General features: G+C 47.7%; 1 protein-coding gene across 2 annotated transcripts in view; it reads right to left on the bottom strand.

Annotated features, from left to right (window-relative positions):
• Positions 1-15830, bottom strand: part of RHCE (Rh blood group CcEe antigens) — a 57797-nt gene that overhangs the window by 21502 nt on the left and 20465 nt on the right. The window contains exons 4-8 of one of the 2 annotated variants that reach the window (XM_054539961.2): positions 8586-8733; positions 7337-7503; positions 5564-5701; positions 2820-2837; positions 2319-2431 (exon numbers count right to left, since the gene is read on the bottom strand). In XM_054539961.2, coding sequence (XP_054395936.1) covers positions 2319-2431; positions 2820-2837; positions 5564-5701; positions 7337-7503; positions 8586-8733 — 584 coding nt within the window. The remainder of the gene's footprint in view (positions 1-2318; positions 2432-2819; positions 2838-5563; positions 5702-7336; positions 7504-8585; positions 8734-15830) is intronic. The other variant, XM_009233577.3, reaches the window with a different exon arrangement.

The following is a 15830-nucleotide window of genomic DNA, read 5'->3' as shown; positions in this document are numbered from 1 at the left end:
TCTCCATCTTTCCATTACATAGAGATGTCCTCATACTGATGCAGCATCAGTCATCATAAAGAAAGGGGCTATGTTCTATTGCTAAACCTGCACAGCAACCCTGTGACATAGGTCTTATTTTCCCATTTTACAGATAGAAAACTGAGATTTAGAGAGTTTGAGTACCAGGACTAAGGCTGCATGACTGGCTTCACGACTGGTGAAGCCCACACCTTTTACTCTCAGCAAACCAAAGGCTTCCAGAAGAGAGATCACCACTGTCGCTATGCCCTTCCCTTTGCCTGGGTCCTGCAAAGGCAAGAAGATAACTGCTTCTTGGTCCTCAACTCACTCACCCTGATGAGAGTTGACTTGCAGGGATGTGCTGGAACCAGTTCCCACAGGCTCAGTGGGCTGATTGTTCTCATCTCTTCCCAAGTCTATGTGTAGTGATGTCTCCTTGATAGCTTGAACTCAGTCATGCGGGAAGCGTTTGTACCATAGAAATTGCAAGTGCTACCAATCAAGGCTTTATTTTCTTGGAAAGCCAGTTGTTAAGTTAATCCTTTACCAGCAAACCACTGATTGGCTTTTTCTTTTTTGGCTATAGGTCAGTGGTTCTAAAACTTGAGCTTGCAAGAGAACACTTGTGGGGCTTGTTAAAACGTGGACTGATAGATCCCACCCCCAGATTTCTAACTGGGTAGGTGTGGGGTGGGGCCGTCGGTAGGGCTTGCATTTCTAACAAGTTTCCAGGTGATGCAGGTGCTGTGGAGAACCAATGCTTCCAGAGAACCACAGAATCACAGAATTGGGAATCTAGGCAGCCTACAAGCAGAATTTAGCCACACAGTGTTACTAACAATCTTGAATTTTCTGCCAGTACTTGGGAGAGCACATGCAAAACTCTAGATTTTGAGCTCTTGAGAAGTCATTGGATCTGGCAACACTGAGCCTTGGTCCCTGCACTGTGATGGTGGGTGCAAGCTGAAGAGCTTCCTTCCTTCACTGGCTTTTTTTTTTTCTTTTTTTTTCTAATTTCCCCTGCCTGTTCTCTACAGGCATCTGAGTGGGACCTTGCTAGGTCAAGTCCTTATCTTACAGAGGGGAACTCTCAGGCCCAGAGAGAGGAAAGGTTCTGCTTAGAATTGCACAGTTATTAAGACAGTGGCAGACACATCACTGGAACCCATTACAGAGGTGCCTTGCTTCACACAGGTCATCCCCTCCTCATCCCAAGCAAGGATGTCTCACCCACTGATATGTTATCCCTATAATTTGGGGCTACGGTTGTCTCTGTAGAAGGCATCCAAGAACCGGAAGGAACCCCAGCACCTCCATGATTTCTCTGAGACACCTCCAAACACATCAGCTCCTCATCACCTGCTTCAGCCATTTTTACAGTCAGGTTCCAGCTGAGTGACCTTGGGCAGATAACTTCTCCTAAATTTCATTTCTTAGAGTCTGAGAATACCTCAGTAGGCGGTTGTGAGAATTCAAGGAGATAATGCATATAACGGTTTTTAGCACAATGCCCAACACTTTTAAAGCAGTCAATAACAGTAGTAAATGTTATCAGTGAATATGATTATCATCATGCTATCAGTTCATCTCTAAAAATCTATCCCTATATCGTGCCCAGTTCATTTTTTCATTTTATATAAGCCATATCCAGAAAATATTCAACAACATCCAGGAGGTAATGGCTAGGGCTCTGGTGTGTCAAACTGACCATTGCTGTCCACTGTCTAGAGGCCACAGGACCTACCTCTTGTCTGGAGGCCCACATTCCCACCTCACAGTGAGACCTCAGCCAAGGTCCACCCCTCTCTGGGCCTCAGGGATGGGTTGTGCTTAGCATGTTCCTGCATTAGCTTATTAAATCCAGTAGCATCCCAACAGCTCTGTGAGGGGAGATAGTATCATTATCTCCATTTACAATGGGGCAACTGAGGCCGAGAAAGGTTAAACCGCATGCCCAGCTAGTACACAGTGGGAGCAGGTCCACAGCAAAGCTCTGCATCATGACCTGAACCACAGTCTCAATTGGCTTGGGCCTATTTGACCTGCTCTGTGTTTGTGGGGTCACAAAAGATTTCGCGTCTTTGTCCTACACCTAGGCTGCCCTATTTGGAAAGAAGAGGTGGCCTGGAGAGGTGATAAATCCATCCACGGTAGGGGCTGGACAGAATTTCTGAATAAATCAGCCCACAAATATTCACTGAAGCCTACTGAGCACCTGGCCCTGAATGCACACACCCCAGCTAAGGACTCTGCACACATTTCTTCCTGAGTTGGAGGGGAGTGTTAAGGGGATGGGGGTAAGCCCAGTGACCCACATGTAATAGTCGGCCCAGACAGTACGAAGCACCACCAGCACAATGTAGGTGATCTCTCCAAGCAGACCCGGCAAGCCGAAGGTGTAGTCCACGCCGTAGCTGTCGTGAATCCCCTGTGGACAAGTGTTATTATAAGCAGATTGGCAGGTGAGACCCATATTCCCTACCCACCCCTTTCACACACCCTTGGTATCTGGGGCCACCAAAGGGGGATGGGCACTAAGGCTCCCCTCAAAGAAGCCCTTCTCAGACTTGAATGTGCACTCACATCATCGGGGAGTTTGTTGAAATGAAGAGTTGGCTTTAGTGGATGTGGCGTGGGGTCTAAGAGCATCTCTAACAAGGTCCCAGGTGAAGCCAATGCTGCTGGTCCACGGACCACACTTTGAGTAGCAAGGGTCTAGTGTAGGCACTATTCACAATTTCAGCTGATAATTCCTTGTGGTGGGGGCTACCCTGTACACTGTAGGATGTTAAGCAGCATCCCTGGTCTCTCCCCACGAGCTGCCAGTAGCAGCCCTCACCCCACTGTGTCAACCAAGAACGCCTCCAGACATTGTCAGATGTCCCCTGGGGGGTGACCAAGACCCACTGGTCTAGCCCAAATTCAAGCTGTGTTGTCCATCCCAAAGACAACAGCTGGTTAGAAACAAAGCATGAGGCCACACCTCCAGATCCCTACTCAGTAATCCTTCCTCCCCATCACTCAGCCTCCCACACAGCCATGAGCCAGCAGATGTGGACACATATGCAAATTCAATCAGGCTGGTTCCTTCCTTAGGATCCCCATTAGTCTTCAGAATAAAAATCCAGGTCAGACGCGGTGGCTCACGCCTGTAATCCCAGCACTTTGGGAGGCCGACGTGGGCAGATCACCTGAAGTTGGGAGCTCAAGACCAGCATGGTCAACATGGCGAAACCCCGTCTCTACTAAAAACACAAAAAATTAGCTGGGTGTGGTGGTGGGCGGCGCCTGTAGTCCCAGCTACTCAGGAGGCTGAGGCAGGAGAATGGTGTGAACCCAGGAGGCGGAGCTTGCAGTAAGCCGAGATCGTGCCACTGCACTCCAGCCTGGGTGACAGAGCGAGACACCATCTCAACAACAACAACAACAACAACAACAAACAAAAAACACACACACACGAAAATTAGCCGGGCGTGGTGGTGGGCACCTGTAATCCCAGCTACCCAGGAGACTGAGGTAGGAGAACCACTTGAACCTGGGAGGTGGAGGTTGCAGTGAGCTGAGATTGCACTCCAGCCTGGGTGACAGAATGAGACTTTGTCTCAAAAAAAAAAAAAAAAAAAAAAAGAATAAAAATCCAGACTCCTCAACTAGCCCAGGAAGTGTGCCTGAGCACCTCCCATCTTTCAGGGATCTGGGTCCACCACGCTCCTGGGTGGACCCTATGCCTTTAGTATGTCTGTTTCCTGGTTGGGCCACACACTCTTCTTACCAATAAGCTTTCATACACACTGTTCCTTCTGCCTGGAATACATTCCCCATGTCTCTGCCTGGCTAATATTACTTATCTGTCAACACTTGGCTGTCAACTGTTTCCTCTGCTCCAGGAAGCATTTCCAGACCCATCCCAGGCTAGCTTAGATGTGCCCTGTAGCTGTTCTCACACTGTATTGTGTTTATCCATTTCCCTCACTAAACTATAGCTTGAAAAGCAAGATGAGTGTTAAAATGTATGTGTTGAATGAAGGAATGATGAATGAATGAATATAGGAATGAATGAGTGAATCATTTTTGAATAGTCCTGCCAGTGATGAAGTCAAGGAAACAGGCTCAGGGAACGCGATGGGCGCTGAGCCTGATGATAACTTGCTATGTGTTCTTTTTTCTGCCCTTCCTCCTTTCATTTCAGGGTTTCAAAGCCAGAGGAGATAAAAGAAATTTGTTCCTCTTGCAAAGATGAAAATCAGATTTGCCCTGGTTTTGGTCAAATCAAATTATTGATACGTTTTTCCTTATTCATTTTATTTTATTTTTTAATGACCTCCAGTTCCATCCATGTTGCTGCAAATGACAGGATTTCATCATTTTTATGGCTAAATAATATTCCACTGTGTATATAAACCACTTTTTTTTTTTTGAGACAGAGTCTTGCTCTGTTGCCCAGGCTGGAGTGCAGTGGCGCAATTTCGGCTCACTGCAACCTCTGTCTCGCAGGTTCAAGTGATTCTTGCATCTCAGCCTCCTGAGTAGCTAAGATGACAGGTGCCCGCCACCAAGCCTGGCTAATTTTTGTACATTTAGTAGAGATGGGTTTCACCATGTTGGCCAGGCTGGTCTTGAACTCCTGACCTCAGGCGATCTGCCCGCCTCGGCCTCCCAAAGCACGTGAGCCACCGCGCCTGGCCAGTTTTTCCTAATTTTAGGTTGAAATGGACTCCCTGAATAGCCACTGTTCATCCAAATCCAGCCTTCGAAAATCTACTCCTTTTTCCTCCATCAAGTCTTCAAACCCATGAAGATTTGTTGTCCCTAAATATTTCTCTTAGAGAAGCATATTATAGCCAATTGGCTACAATGAAGTATTCTGGAATGATCAGGATTTGCTGAGTATTGGAGAGAGATCCATCCACTTAGAAGAAGAATTAAACAATCAGAAGTGGACACAACCTGGACCATCAGCCCAGCACTCCCTCTTCTGATGCTGCTCCTCTCACATCATCCACGTGGTTCCCCAGCAGCAGCCACATATGGACGATGTGCCCACCCCCAGCTGAAGACAACATTATCCAAGTTAAACCAAAGAGCCCCTTCTCCAGAGAATTTGGGATTGAGGCCAAGAGATTCCATCCACCAGGTTGCTTTCTTAAAGCAAAAGACTACACCCCACAATGTGGGGTGAAAGAGGAAGAAGCAGGTCTATAGAGTAAGAATAAAGCAGATATTCAGGAAAAGCAAAGAAAGAAGTAAAACAGGGGCTTCTGGGCTCCCCACAACACTCCAGTCCCTGTCCTTGAGTTCTGTGACACCCCAGTAGCCTGATAACAAATTCTCCCCAATGCCCAAGCAAGCTCAAATGGGTTCTGTCACCTGCTCCCCAGCATCTTAACAAATGCACCACCGAGCCAGGATGGATCCCTCACTAGGCGTTGAAGCCAATAAGAGAATGCGCCAACACCTGCCTAATGCAGCTGTGCACTGCACAGTGGCCCAGCGTCTTGCTGGCCTTCAGCCAAAGCGGAGGGGGTTAGTTGTCTAGTTGTCTAGTTGTCTAGTTTCTTACCGGCGGGCTCTTGGCTCCCCCGATGGAGATCAGCCCAGCCACAAGACCCAGCACCATGGCAAGCCATGGAGAACGGATCAGGTGACACGAGATACCCACAGCCACGCCTCCTGCCAACACCGCATTGTGCATATAAGTCTGCAAAGAAATAGCTTGTGGGTAAAGGAAGCAAGGTAGAAAGAGAACACCATCTTGCTGCAAGTGACCAGCACGCTGGGAACAAGGCAACCCTGTAACATCCTCCCTGCTTTGCTGATCCTGAAACCACCTCTCCCTTGTGTTGGGGCTACGTGTCCTTCATCAGTGGATATGATGGGCCAGCTCACTACTGCCTCTTAGGCTCAGGGCACAGTTACCCTGATTGTGCAGCATTTAGGGAATGAGCTGGGAAGTCCAGGTGCTCTGCATCCTAGCCACCCATCACACTCATTAGTGGTGTGTCCCTGGGCAGCGGGAAGAATGGATTTTTGTTTTATTTTTTAGAGACAGGGTCTCGCTATGTTGCCTGGGCTGGTCTTGAACTCCTGGCCTCAACCAATCCTCTTGCCTCAGCCTCTCAAAATATTGGGATTACAGGTGTGAACCACTGCACCTGGCCTAGAAGAATGGGGTTTTGGATGTACCTTCTTCATAAGGTTATTGTAAGGATTAAATGAGTTCCCACATATAAAGCTCTTAGCCCAGTGTCTGACATAGAACATGAATAAATGCCCAGTAGACACAAATCATTGTTATTGTTTTTATTATTATTATTGGCTACTTGGTGCCTGTGCCACCCTGTGTAACTGGGCCCAGTTCCAATAAGCTGGGCCTTGTTCCTGGGCCATAGCTCTGCTATGTCCTTCACTGCTCCAGAACCGGAGCCTTGCCTTGCTCTTATCTGACACCCTCAGCTCTCATCTAGGATTAGCCTCTGGGCTTCCCTGAGCTGACACCCACTCCTGACTTGCTGGGTGTCTTAGACTTTCTGTCACCATGGAACTCATGGCCACTCACTTCCTCTTAGCACTGAATTCTGCTGTGAAGCTGTCATCTGTGGCCACATTCTTTCCACTCCAGCCCCCCCAGTGCCTCCCACCCCAGCCCCACCACTGGTCTGTCCAGACTTCCCTCCAACACCACCAGCTGGACCCCCTGCCCCCATCATCACAATAACTTGTTTTTTCTCCCCTCTCACCCATCTCTGCCCACAAGACTCACACACACCATCGTCTCTCTGTACTAATAGCAGCAGCTAATGTTTGCCTACCATTTACTCCCCGTTAAGCACTTTACACGCACCATCTCTTAATTCCCACTTTACAGATGAGGCCACTGAGACTCAAAACATTGAAGTGGCTTGACCAGGGCCACATGGCTAGTGTCACATACTTCTCTACTTCTGATTCTGATGGTTCCATTCTTGAAATTTGTTGGGGGGAAGAGAGAGGCTGGCTAATTCTAGTCTAGTCTGTTGCTGCTGACTCTCGCTCATGGTGACTGACTTTAGCAACTAGCAGAAATGGGATTCAAACTCAGATCTGTTTCATGTTAGCATGGATGGATTTAATCACTCCCCCCAGAAAGCCTTTGATCACTGGACAGTCTCCTGAGTCCCAGGCCCACTGTGACCACCCAGCATTCTTCCTAGAGCTCCACTGCAGAGGCAGGCACAGCTCCACCACCCGGCATGCCCTCTCCCAACCCACGCTGGCCCTGGGGTGGGGAGGGGCATAAATATGTGTGTTAGTCCTGTTAGACCCAAGTGCTGCCCAAGGACAGCGCCCTGCTCACCATGTTGATCTTCCCTTGGGGGTGAGCCAAGGATGACACTGACATGGCTGTCACCGCGCTGACTGCTAGAGCATAGTAGGTGTTGAACACAGCATTCTTCCTTTCGATTGGACTTCTCAGCAGAGCAGAGTTGAAACTTGGCCAGAACATCCACAAGAAGAGGGTGCCTGGGGGCCAGAGAGGGTGGTTGGCTAGAACCACACTCCTGCTCCAAAGGCCTGAGCCTCGAGGGGTTTTGGATGAGAATCCTAGGGCTGGAGAGTCTCAGCCTTGTCACTTAGAGTTAGATGGGGAAGTCACGTCTCCCCTCCGAGCTCTCAAGCTGATACCAGCTAACCACATTTTACAGACAAGGAAACAAAGGCCAAGAGGGTTGAAATCTGCATACCCCAGGCCTCCTGAACCTGCTCTGTGATGGTCAGATGCTTATTTTTATTTTTTTATTTTTCTTTTTAATTGAGATGGAGTCTTGCTCTGTTGCCCAGGCTGGAGTGCAGTGGCGCGATCTTGGCTCACTGCAACCTCCGCCACCTGGATTCAAGAGATTCTCCTGCCTCAGCCTCCCAAGTAGCTGGGATTATAGGCGTGCACCATCACGCCCAGCTAACTTGTTTGTATTTTTAGTAGAGATGGGGTTTCGCCCTGTTGGCCAGGCTGGTCTCGAACTCCTGACCTCAGGTGATCCACCCACCTTGGCCTCCCAAAGTGCTGGGATTACAGGCTTGAGCCACCGCGCCTGGCCCAAACGCTTATTATTATTTTTTTTAATTAATGTGCTACTTTAACTTGACCCCGTGGCCTGATAGTCCTTTGCCTACTATCAAGCTCACTGCCCGATTTTCTATTAGCCTCTCCCAGCAGTCTAAAGTCATCATTTTCACAGTAGATTTTCAAAGTACAACATTATTACTATTCCCACCCTTGTTCCTTCACTCCTGGGCCCTACTTTCTTCACTTGTCCATTTCCCTCTTTTCAGTTGAAAACAAAGGGATTGGATAAACTTATTGAAACTCACACATAATGAGTCTCTCCTTTCTAGTGGATATTAATGAAGAGAGGTCCCTAAAAGGAAACGTTTAATTCAAAGGTATGAATTTAACAAACACTACTCAAAGAAATGAATCATGATGGAAGGGCTTCAGACACCCAGGGGAAGTCGGCAAAGGAGGGAGATTTTTCAGCCAGAGCCTTTTCTGAGCCATTCTACTCAGCCCAAGTATGAGACCACTCACCCCACCTTGTCCTTACCCAGCATGGCAGACAAACTGGATCTCGTTGCTATCTGTTCTTTATCCTTCGTTCCCTGGGGTAGAGGCTTTGGCAGGCACCGGGCCACATTCAGCCCAAAATAGGCTGCGAACACATGGATGTGCATCAGGTTCATGTGGTAGTCTGTCTGCAATAAAACCCAGTAAGAGCAGTGAGTGTCGGTATCCTCTGCCCACAGGCAAGCCCTGATAGTCCTTGGAGAAAGTTCAGAGCTTCACTTAGGAGGTGTGACTTGAAGCCATGAGACTGGTGTTCAGAGCTTACCCAGCCCAAACCAGCAGGCTTTGCCCAGGCTGGAGTGCAATGGCACGATCTCAGCTCACTGGAAACTTTGCCTCCCAGGTTCACGCGATTCTCCTGCCTCAGCTTCTCTAGTAGCTGGGATTACAGGCATGCGCCACTACGCTGGGCTAATTTTGTATTTTTAGTAGAGACGGGGTTTCACCGTGTTTGCCAGGCTGGTCTCAAACTCCTGACCTCAGGCGATCCACCCGCCTCGGCCTCCCAAAGTGTTGGGATTACAGGCATGAGCCACTGCGCCTGGCCTTTTTTTTTTTTTGAGACAGTCTTGCTCCATTGCTCAAGCTGGAGTGCAGTGGTGTGGTCACAGCTCACTGTAGTCTCTAACTCCCAGACTCAAGCAATCCTTCCACCTCAACCTCCTGAGTAGCTAGGATTACAGGAGTGCACAACCATGTCTGGCCAATTTTTAAATTTTGTGTAAAGATGGAATCTCGCTATGTTGCTCAGGCTGGTCTCGAACTCCTGGGCTCAAGAGATCATTCCCTCCCAAAGTGCTGGGATTACAGGCATGAGCCACCACACCCAGCCTATCAGTAGCTCTTATATGCTTTTGACCAAGGTTCACTTAGGTGTGGCAAAAACCCACATGGACATGCACCTCACTGATTCCTACTTCTCAGCGGAATTTTAACTCTGCAGGGAGTGATGAGTGACATAAATTTTACAACATGAAGCAGCCAGACTTCTTATAATACCAAACTAAGGTCTTCAGTAAATTCTAAATATATTCTAATTTTGCATCATAACTATTACATTTTAGTAATGCTTAATAACTTACTTAGTGGGCTACTGGAGAAAGCTGTCAGCTGTGCTTTCTAAAAATACCCAGAATTGGCAGGATTTTTAGCACCATTTCCCACTGACCACATCTTGGTTTAAGCCACCATCACCACTACCCCAAATTGTTACAATAACCTCCTAACTGGTCTCCCCATTTCCACCCTTGTCTTCCTGTGGACTGTTCTCCACACAGCAGGCAGAGTGACCCTGTTAAAATGCAAGTCAGGCTGGGCGTGGTGGCTCACGCCTGTAATCCCAGCACTTTGGGAGGCTGAGGTGGGTGGATCACCTGAGGTCAGGAGTTCGATACCAGCCTGGCCAACATGGCAAAACCCTGTCTCTACTAAAAATACAAAAATTAGCTGGGCGTGATGACGCTTGCTTGTAATCCCATCTACCTGGGAGGCTGAGGCAGGAGATTCACTGGAACCTGGGAGGCGGAGGCTGTAGTGAGCTGAGATGGTGCCACTGTACTCCAGCTTGGGCAACAGAGTGAGACTCTGCGTCAAATAAATAAATAAAATAAAATGCAAGTCAGATCATGTTACTCCTCTGCTCAGAAGCCTCCAGCGGCTCCCATGTCACTTAAAGTCAAGGTCCATGTTCTTGCCATGACCCTGCAGGAGCCACTCTTGTCTGACCTCTTGGGCATCACCTCCTATTGCACTCCTCCATTTGCTCTTCTCTCATCCTCAAACCCACTAGCGTGTTCCCACTTTGGGTCATTCAGCTGCCTGAAATGCTGACCCCCAGCCAGGGTGTAACAAGGGCAGGATGGAGGGAGTAGTCCACCCTGGGTGCAAGCAATCAGGGGTGCCTTGTCTGTAGAGGGTGTCTAACAATTCTAAAGCCAACTAAAAAGTCTGTCTGCTTTTTATTTTTATTTATTTATTTGTTTGTTTTTGAGATAGAGTCTCACTCTGTCGCCAGGCTGGAGTGCAGTGGCACGATCTTGGCCCACTGCAACCTCCACCCGCTGGGTTCAAGCGATTCTCCTGCTTCAGCCTCCCAAGTAGCTGGGATTACGGGCGCCCACCACCATGCCCGGCTAATTTTTGTATTTTTGGTAGAGACGGAGCTTCACCATGTTCCCCAGGCTAGTCTCTAACTCCTGACCTCAAGTGATCCATCTGCCTTGGCCTCCCAAAGTGCTGGGATTACAGGCATGAGCCACCGCACCCAGCCTATTTTTTTTTTTTTATCACCATGTGCTGACAATTCTAAACAGCGTGGGTGGTAAACAGCCCTTCCAGTGCCCTGCCATTGTTCTGCCGCTGTTCTCAGGTACCCATGTGGCTTGTGCACTCACTACCTTCAGGTCTCTACTCAAAAAATCACCTCCTTGATGAGATGAAGCTGCCCCTGGCCACCCTCTCCAACAGTTATCCTCTCTCCCCAACTCTTCATGTTTCCTTTCTCCATTTTATTTTTCTCTGTGGTACTTACCACTCTCTAACATGCTATATCTTTTGCCTATTTTATGGCTTATTGGCAGTCTTTCCTTCTGGAACAGACGTTCCATGAGAGTTGTATTTTCCACTGCCACAAGAGTGCCTGGTATACAGTAAATATCAAATAAATATTTGTGAAGTGAACAAATGATGGTAAAAAGCCCTCAGTCATACATAAAGAGGAAAGTCTATGCAGTTCCCTGATAAGAACTGAAAAGCAGGCTTGCGTTTTTCATCTCTTTGAGCTCCACCAGGAAGGAGTTCAGGAAGAACACTTGGGGATTCTTGGCCTGGAATATTCATTTCTTGAGCTGCCTGCCCTGAAATGACTCTGGTCCCTGGCTCTGGTTCCCCAGAGCCCTCCTGCTGAAGAAACCCAGGCTGAATTGAAGTTTTGAGGAAAATGAACACTCAAAATCAGTGCTAAGCCCTCCTCTAGACCAGTTAAGCTAGCAAGTCAAAGCTGCAGAGAAGAGAGGAGAAGCTGTTATATCAATGCAGTCTTTTAAAGCAATCGTTATGAAGACTGCAACAAAGCAGGAAGAGGTTCGGGCTCACAGGGAGTGTTCTGCCTCTGAAATTTACCCCTCTTCTTGACAGCCATGTTTTTACTGTGTGAACTATCTCCCATGCCAGCTGCAAGCTGGTTGGACCAGAGTGGAAAAATGACCCAGGGGACTGATCAGATTCTCTCTCCCTGGACTACAGAATTGAGACTAACTGAGAGAAAAGAGTTGTTTTCTACAGGATCTGGGACATAGAAATGCAGGAACAAGTGGAGGTGGATGGGTGGGTGGAGGGGACACGTTTTTCGCTAAAGAGAAAGCTGGTGTACAGAGATGTTAGATGTAGAGAGAAACAGAGCCAAAAGATGGAGAGCACAGACTACCTGGGATCTCAGCGGCTTCTTATAGCCAGTTCCAGTGCCCTCCTGAGTCTGGCAGTACCTCCTGCCCTTGGAGGTTCTTTTTGTTTGTTTGTTTTTTAAAATTGTCCATACTACAAAGATATACCTTTATGGTTCTTACACTGAATTCTCTTCATTCTGCCTAAGAAAGCTCTGGTGACAATTTCTTCCTGGGAATCAGGGAGTTCTCATTAATCCTTATATTAAAAAGAGAGAAAAGGCAGAAAATGGGAGTGTGCAAACCAGAATCCAGGAGCCCATGGTGATATGAACAAATACATAGATGAGTGGATGAACAGAGAAGCGAAAGCTTTTCCTTACAGAAGAATGCCAACTATTGAAGGGAAGATGGAATTAGAAAACCACCATTGGCAATTATTATACTACTAATTTATTCAGGGAAGAATCAATGAACACTAAAATCAGTGGGTGAAAGTTGGATGATAAACAGGATTTCTATAGGAAATTATCTCCTCACAAGATGTTTATTAATTACAAAGGGGAAAATAGTAACTTTGCAGTGGAAGATCCTGGCAGGTACCATCTTAACCCAGTGATCACAGTTAACACACCTAGTAATGGGGCAAATTGATAGCATGTCTTCTGTTATGATATACTAAGAAGGGCACACACGGCTCTTAGGGAATTCCTACCAAAAATGCATACCCACAATCTAATCATGAGCAACAGCAGACAAACCCACATTCTACAAAATAACTGGCTCAAAACTTCAAAACTTGTCAAGGTCACGAAAGATAAAGAAAGATGAAGAAACTGTTCCAGATTGATGGAATTTAATAAGACATGAGAACTAAATGCAAGATGTAATCCTCGACCACAGAAAATACATATTTTTTTCTAGAAAGGATATTATTGAGAAAATTGGTGAAATGAGAATAAGGTAATCATAATATATCAATGTCAATTTCTCATTTTTGTTAACTGAACAATGGTTATGTAAGAGAATGTCCCCATGTTTCAGGAAATTGTATTAGTCTGTTTTCACACTGCTATAAAGATACTTCCTGAGACTGCGTAATTTATAAACAAAAGAGGCTTAATTGACTCACAGTTTGGCATGGCTGGGGAGGCCTCAGGAAACTTACAATCATGGTGGAAGGTGAAGGGGAAGCAAGGCACATCTTACGTGGTGGCAGGTGAGAGAGAGAGAGAAAGAGAGAGAGGAGGTGCCACACTTTCAAACCATCAGCTCTCCTGAAAACCCACTCACTGTCACAAAAACAGCATGGGGGAAACCACCCCCATGATCCAATCGCCTCCCACGAGGTCCTGCCCTCAACACGTGGGGATTACAATTTGAGATGAGATTGGCGGGGGGATACAGAACCAAACTGCATCAGAAATATACACTGAGGCCGGTTATGGTGGCTCACACCTGTAATCTCAGCAATTTGGGAGGCTGAGACAGGTGGATCAACTGAGGCCAGGAGCTCAAGACCAGCCCGGCCAATATGGTGAAACCCCATCTGTACTAAAAATACAAAAATTAACTGGGCATGGTGGCATGCCTCTAATCCCAGCTACTTGGGAGGGTGAGGCACAAGAATTGCTTGAATTCAGGAGGCGGAGGTTGCAGTGAGCCGAGATCACACCACTGCACTCCAGCCTGGGTGATGGAGCAAGACTGTCTCAAAAAAAAAAAAAAAGAAACGTACACTGAAGTATTTAGGGGTTAAAGTCACATACACAGATGAAGACAACCAAAAATTAATAAATACAAACTTCCAGGCTGGGCGCGGTGGCTCACACCTCTAATCCCAGCACTTTGTGAGGCCAAGGCGGGTGGATCACCTGAGGTCAGGAGTTTGAGACCAGCCTGGCCAACACGGCGAAACTCTGTCTCTACTAAAAATACAAAAGTAAGCCAGGCGTGGTGGTGTGTGCCCGTAATCTCAGCTACTCGAGAAGCTGAGACAGGAGAATCATTTCAACCTGGAAGGCAGAGGTTGCAGTGAGCCAAGATTGCAACATTGCAATCCAGCCTGGGTGACAACAGCGAAACTCCATCTCAAAAAAAAAAAAAAAAAAAAAAAAAAAAAAAAACTTCCCATATTCCCTCCCAGACCACTGTTCTTTTTTCCACCCCAAACATCCCCAGCTCCCTTGAAGAAGATGCCATCACACTCTCCTTTCCTTGCTGCGGTCTCAGCCTGCTAGCCGCCTCTTGGTCACTGATGATGTCAGCTCCTGCCCTTCAGCCTTTCTCTCCATCATTCTTCCACAAATGATCTTAGTCCACCCAACTCCTTCCCTCTCGGCTCCTTGACCGCTCATCTCTTTCCCTACGTTATACTTCTGCCACCCACTGTCAAGCCTTAGACCTTGTCATTACCAGTAACTGTGTTGCCTCCGAAGCCTCAGTTTCAAGCATCGCACCTGATCACCACCACCACCTCCTATCTGTCCGGCTCACTTCCTTAAATTGCCTCCCTTCAGCAGCTCCAATCAACGGAGCCTGAGAACAATGGTGATGATGAAAATAACAGCACTGCTGCAACACTTACCCCATGCCAGGCACTGTTTAGAACAGTGTTCAAAATTGAACAAGTGTTCGTTCACTTGTTCAATTCTCACAACAGCCCTAGGAAGTAGCATTATTCTTATCACCATTCTATAGATAAGGAAACTGAGGCACAGAGAGGTCAACTAAGGGGCCCAAATGGATTCAGCTAGTGTGGGTTGAGCTGAGATGTGTACCCAGGCTGCCAGGCTGGGCTCCCCATTTTTGCTCTCTCTCCTTTCTTAACCAGCTCAGATTTTGTGGGCTACTGTTATACTTCCTCCTTTGCAAACAGCCCCATCTCTGATCTCCCTTGGGCTTTGGGCTCACTCTGGGCAGCACCCCAGGCTGGGCAAGCTCAAGTCTGCTTCTTCCACACCTGCCTGGAGCAGCTGCACACAGCCCTGGTCACTGATGCACTTTCTACCAACTACAAGCCCTAGGGACCCTGGTGCCAGCCTGCAGTCCTGCTGCACCCTTCCAGCCCTCTCACTCTCTTCCACTCCCACAGATGACCATACCACACTTTCCCTCTCCGCAAACTCCATCCCTCCTTCCCATGCTCACATGAGGCTGATGACGGTGCCTCTTGTTTCTCTGAGAAAATACGAGTAATTAGTAAGGAATTTTTTTCTTCTCCCTGCAGGAGACTGAACCTGTGGCACCCACCACCAAATGTGCCAGCCTATTCACAGTCCCTGCCATTTCTCTCGTTAAGATGAACTGTCCCTGCATCGGCCTAAAGGTATCAGTGCTCAAAATCCCACTCCCGCTTTCCAACTCAAAGACTTGACTCTTGCAATTCATCTCTCTTCTGTATCATCAGATTTTTCCTCTCTCTATCGGATTATTGCCCTCCTGCTTCTCCTCCATTTCTCTGTTCCCCTTTATAGCAAAGTCCTTGGCAGGGCTGCCCCTGCATGCTGTCTCCACTTTCTCATCTCCTGCTCTTGACTCAGTCAAGCCAGGCTTTTGCCTTCATCCTCCTCTAAAACCATGCGTGCCAAGGTCTCCTTGCCAAATCCAATGGCTACTTCTCAGCCCTCATCCTACTTGACCTCTCAGCAGCATTCAACCCACCTGGGGCCCTCTCTTTCCTTGCCTTCCAGGACCTCACCCTCTCCTGGGCTTCCTCCTGCCTCTCCAAGCACAATTCTGTCTTCTTTGCTGGCTCTTACACATGTCCCCCCTCTAAAATGCAGGGTGTTCTAGGACTCAGTCCTCAGACTTCTTCCCATCTCTCTTTATCCTCACTCCTGAGT

Source organism: Pongo abelii, chromosome 1 (assembly GCF_028885655.2).
Source record: "Pongo abelii isolate AG06213 chromosome 1, NHGRI_mPonAbe1-v2.0_pri, whole genome shotgun sequence".
NCBI lineage: Eukaryota > Metazoa > Chordata > Mammalia > Primates > Hominidae > Pongo > Pongo abelii.
This window is presented reverse-complemented; position numbering and strand designations above follow the sequence as displayed.